The sequence below is a fragment of the Lolium rigidum genome, chromosome 3 (assembly GCF_022539505.1).
Source record: "Lolium rigidum isolate FL_2022 chromosome 3, APGP_CSIRO_Lrig_0.1, whole genome shotgun sequence".
In the NCBI taxonomy this organism is placed as follows: Eukaryota; Viridiplantae; Streptophyta; class Magnoliopsida; order Poales; family Poaceae; genus Lolium; species Lolium rigidum.
This window is the reverse complement of record NC_061510.1, coordinates 343,931,717-343,934,267: the sequence shown is the minus strand read 5'-3', so window position 1 is coordinate 343,934,267 and position 2,551 is coordinate 343,931,717. Positions and strand designations below refer to the sequence as shown.

Sequence of the window (2,551 nt, the reverse complement as noted above, 5' to 3'; positions counted from 1 at the left end):
GGCTGTCTACGGACTAGCCGGTGTGGAGTTCGTGCTACTTGTGGTAGCCTCTTGTATTCAAACCTCTGCCTTCTATAAAGATAAGGTACGCCTTTGACGTACTCTCGAAAAGGATTGGGAAGGAAAGAGACAAACTAGCAGCCATGAGCAGTCCTGGACGAGGCCGGCCGACGCCGGCCTCTGGATCGGACTACCGATCTACCTACTTTCCTATGTAGTAGTACAGAATTAACAGAGTCAATCCAATAACGAACGAAAGAGACCGAAAACCTAACGAAAGCACACAGCGTTGCGCTGATCACGCTGTCGGAAGGAATTGCAGAGTCCAAAACCCAACTCCCGGATCTCGAAACCCTCGCCGTCGCGCCGTGGCCATCCATGGAGTGGGACTTCCCTGTGCCGCCGGTGGTCTTCGACGTGTCCATCCCCAACTACAGCCAGCAGCACCACCCAATCCCGGACACCGGCCCCTTGCAACCACCTGCGCCCACGTTTCCCGGCGACGAGCGGCCGCTCCTCGAGGAGCTGGACATCGACCTGGGTTTGGTCTGGAGGAAGACGCTCTCGATCCTCCACCCGCTACGCTCCGCCGACCCGGCCCTCCACGCCGAGAACGCCGACCTCTCCGGCCCCTTCCTGTTCGTGCTCTCCTTCGGCCTCTTCCAGCTCCTCGCCGGGAAGCTCCACTTCGGGGTCGCCCTCGGGTGGGTCACCGTCGCGTCCGTCTTCCTCTACTTCGTCTTCTCGAAGCTCTCGGACGGACGCCGTGGCGATGTCAGCCTCTACAGGTGCCTCAGCCTCGTCGGGTACGGCATGCTCCCTATGGTCATCTTCTCCGCGGTCTCCCTCTTCCTGCCACGGGGCGGTCGGCTCATCTTCGGCATCGCCCTGGGGTTCGTGCTCTGGTCAACCAGGGTCTGCACCAGGCTGCTAGCATCTGGCGCCGCCGACGAGCATAGGGGGCTCATTGCCTACGCCTGCTGCCTCGTCTACATGATCTTCTCTCTGCTCGTCGTCTTTTGAATTTGGTGCCGTTTATATACTGTACGCATATGGACGTATGGTTGCATAAGTTCCCTAGATCACTTATTATTAGAGTGTCACACAACACAAGTCTGCCGTGGTTGTTCCCTTCTTTCTGATGTACAAGTTTGTTATTTATTTGGAAATTTTTACCACCATGGTTTGGCTGGTTGCTCCACGTACGGAAACTGTAAGCAGACATGTTCTTGTTTCTGCACCTCCTATACACCATCCAAAGAAGAAGAAAAAAAGGGCTTGCTCTAACTATACACCCCCCATCCCCAAACAGTTTGGAGAAGCACTTGCAATATCGATTAAACTAAATCACTCATATAAATATATATTCCTAGAACACATACAATCTGTGTTACTGATTAAATTATGAAATATTAAATACAAATATTGGATTAGTTTATAAGCAAAAAAAAAATATTGGATTAGTTTAAAATCCTATTGTGATAAAAGCGCAGCTAGGTGTAGCAGAGGCAAAACTATTGATTTATGCATATCGTTCTTTGTCCAGTACGTGCGGGTCTTAGCCCAAGTAGATACGAATACAACCGGCTCATTTAGTCGTAACATAAGAGGATTTGTAGTGGAAGTGATTATTTTACACGAGCAATGAAAACATTAAGCTGTCTATTGAGTAAATGGTTATTTAAATTGCTTAATGAGGACGGGGTGTGGTAGGAGTTGTTACACAACAAATACTTAAGACACAAGACCTTATCGGCAGTACAACCTAAGCCCACAGATTCTTCCTTCTGAAAGGGATTAATGCGAGTGAAGGAGGAGTTTTTTAATAGAGGTTTTTTTAAAATTCGAAATGGAATGAATACTCGTTTCTGGGAAGATATTTGGTTAGGGAAAACCCCTCTAGCGAATCAATATCCGTCGTTATATAATATTGTGCGTCATAAAAATGTAACGGTAGCTCATGTACGTGTTGGCTCAAACCCCGTTGAATATTAGTTTCAGACGGGCGTTGTTGGGAAACAGACGGACTTTGTGGTTACAATTATGCCAAAAACTAATGACGGTCAATCTAAATGATGAACATGATCGCTTTGTTCGGGGGTTGACAGCAAATGGTAGATTTACGATAAAATCTATGTATGAGGATCTTATGAGTGATCACACCCCATACCTGAGAAAATATTTGTGGAAAGTTAAAGTCCCTCTAAAAATAAGAATATTCATGTGGTTTCTTGGTAACAAGGTCTTACTAACTAAAGATAATTAGCTAGACGGAATTGGAATGGATCTATGAAGTGTGTTTTTTGTTGGGAACAGGAAACCGTTGAACATCTGTTCATTCAGTGTCCATTAGCTAAATTTCTTTGGCGTACGGTTAATTTCACTTTTGATCTTCCACCTTCAACCAATATTACAAATATGTTTGGTACTTGGTTGAATGGAGTAGATAGATAATCTAAAGCTTTCATCCGTATTGGGTTTCTGCTTTATGTTGATCTATTTGGAAGGCAGGAAATGATATTATCTTTAACAAGAAACAAACTTTTCATTA

At 45.9% G+C, this 2,551-nt stretch overlaps 1 protein-coding gene across 1 annotated transcript; it reads left to right on the top strand.

Annotated features, from left to right (window-relative positions):
• The first annotated feature begins 378 nt into the window (after positions 1–378).
• LOC124697158 (protein YIPF5-like) lies at positions 379–1,023 on the top strand. Its single transcript, XM_047229790.1, has one exon. The coding sequence runs from the start codon at positions 379–381 to the stop codon at positions 1,021–1,023; it is 645 nt and encodes a 214-aa protein (XP_047085746.1).
• Positions 1,024–2,551: the final 1,528 nt, after the last annotated feature.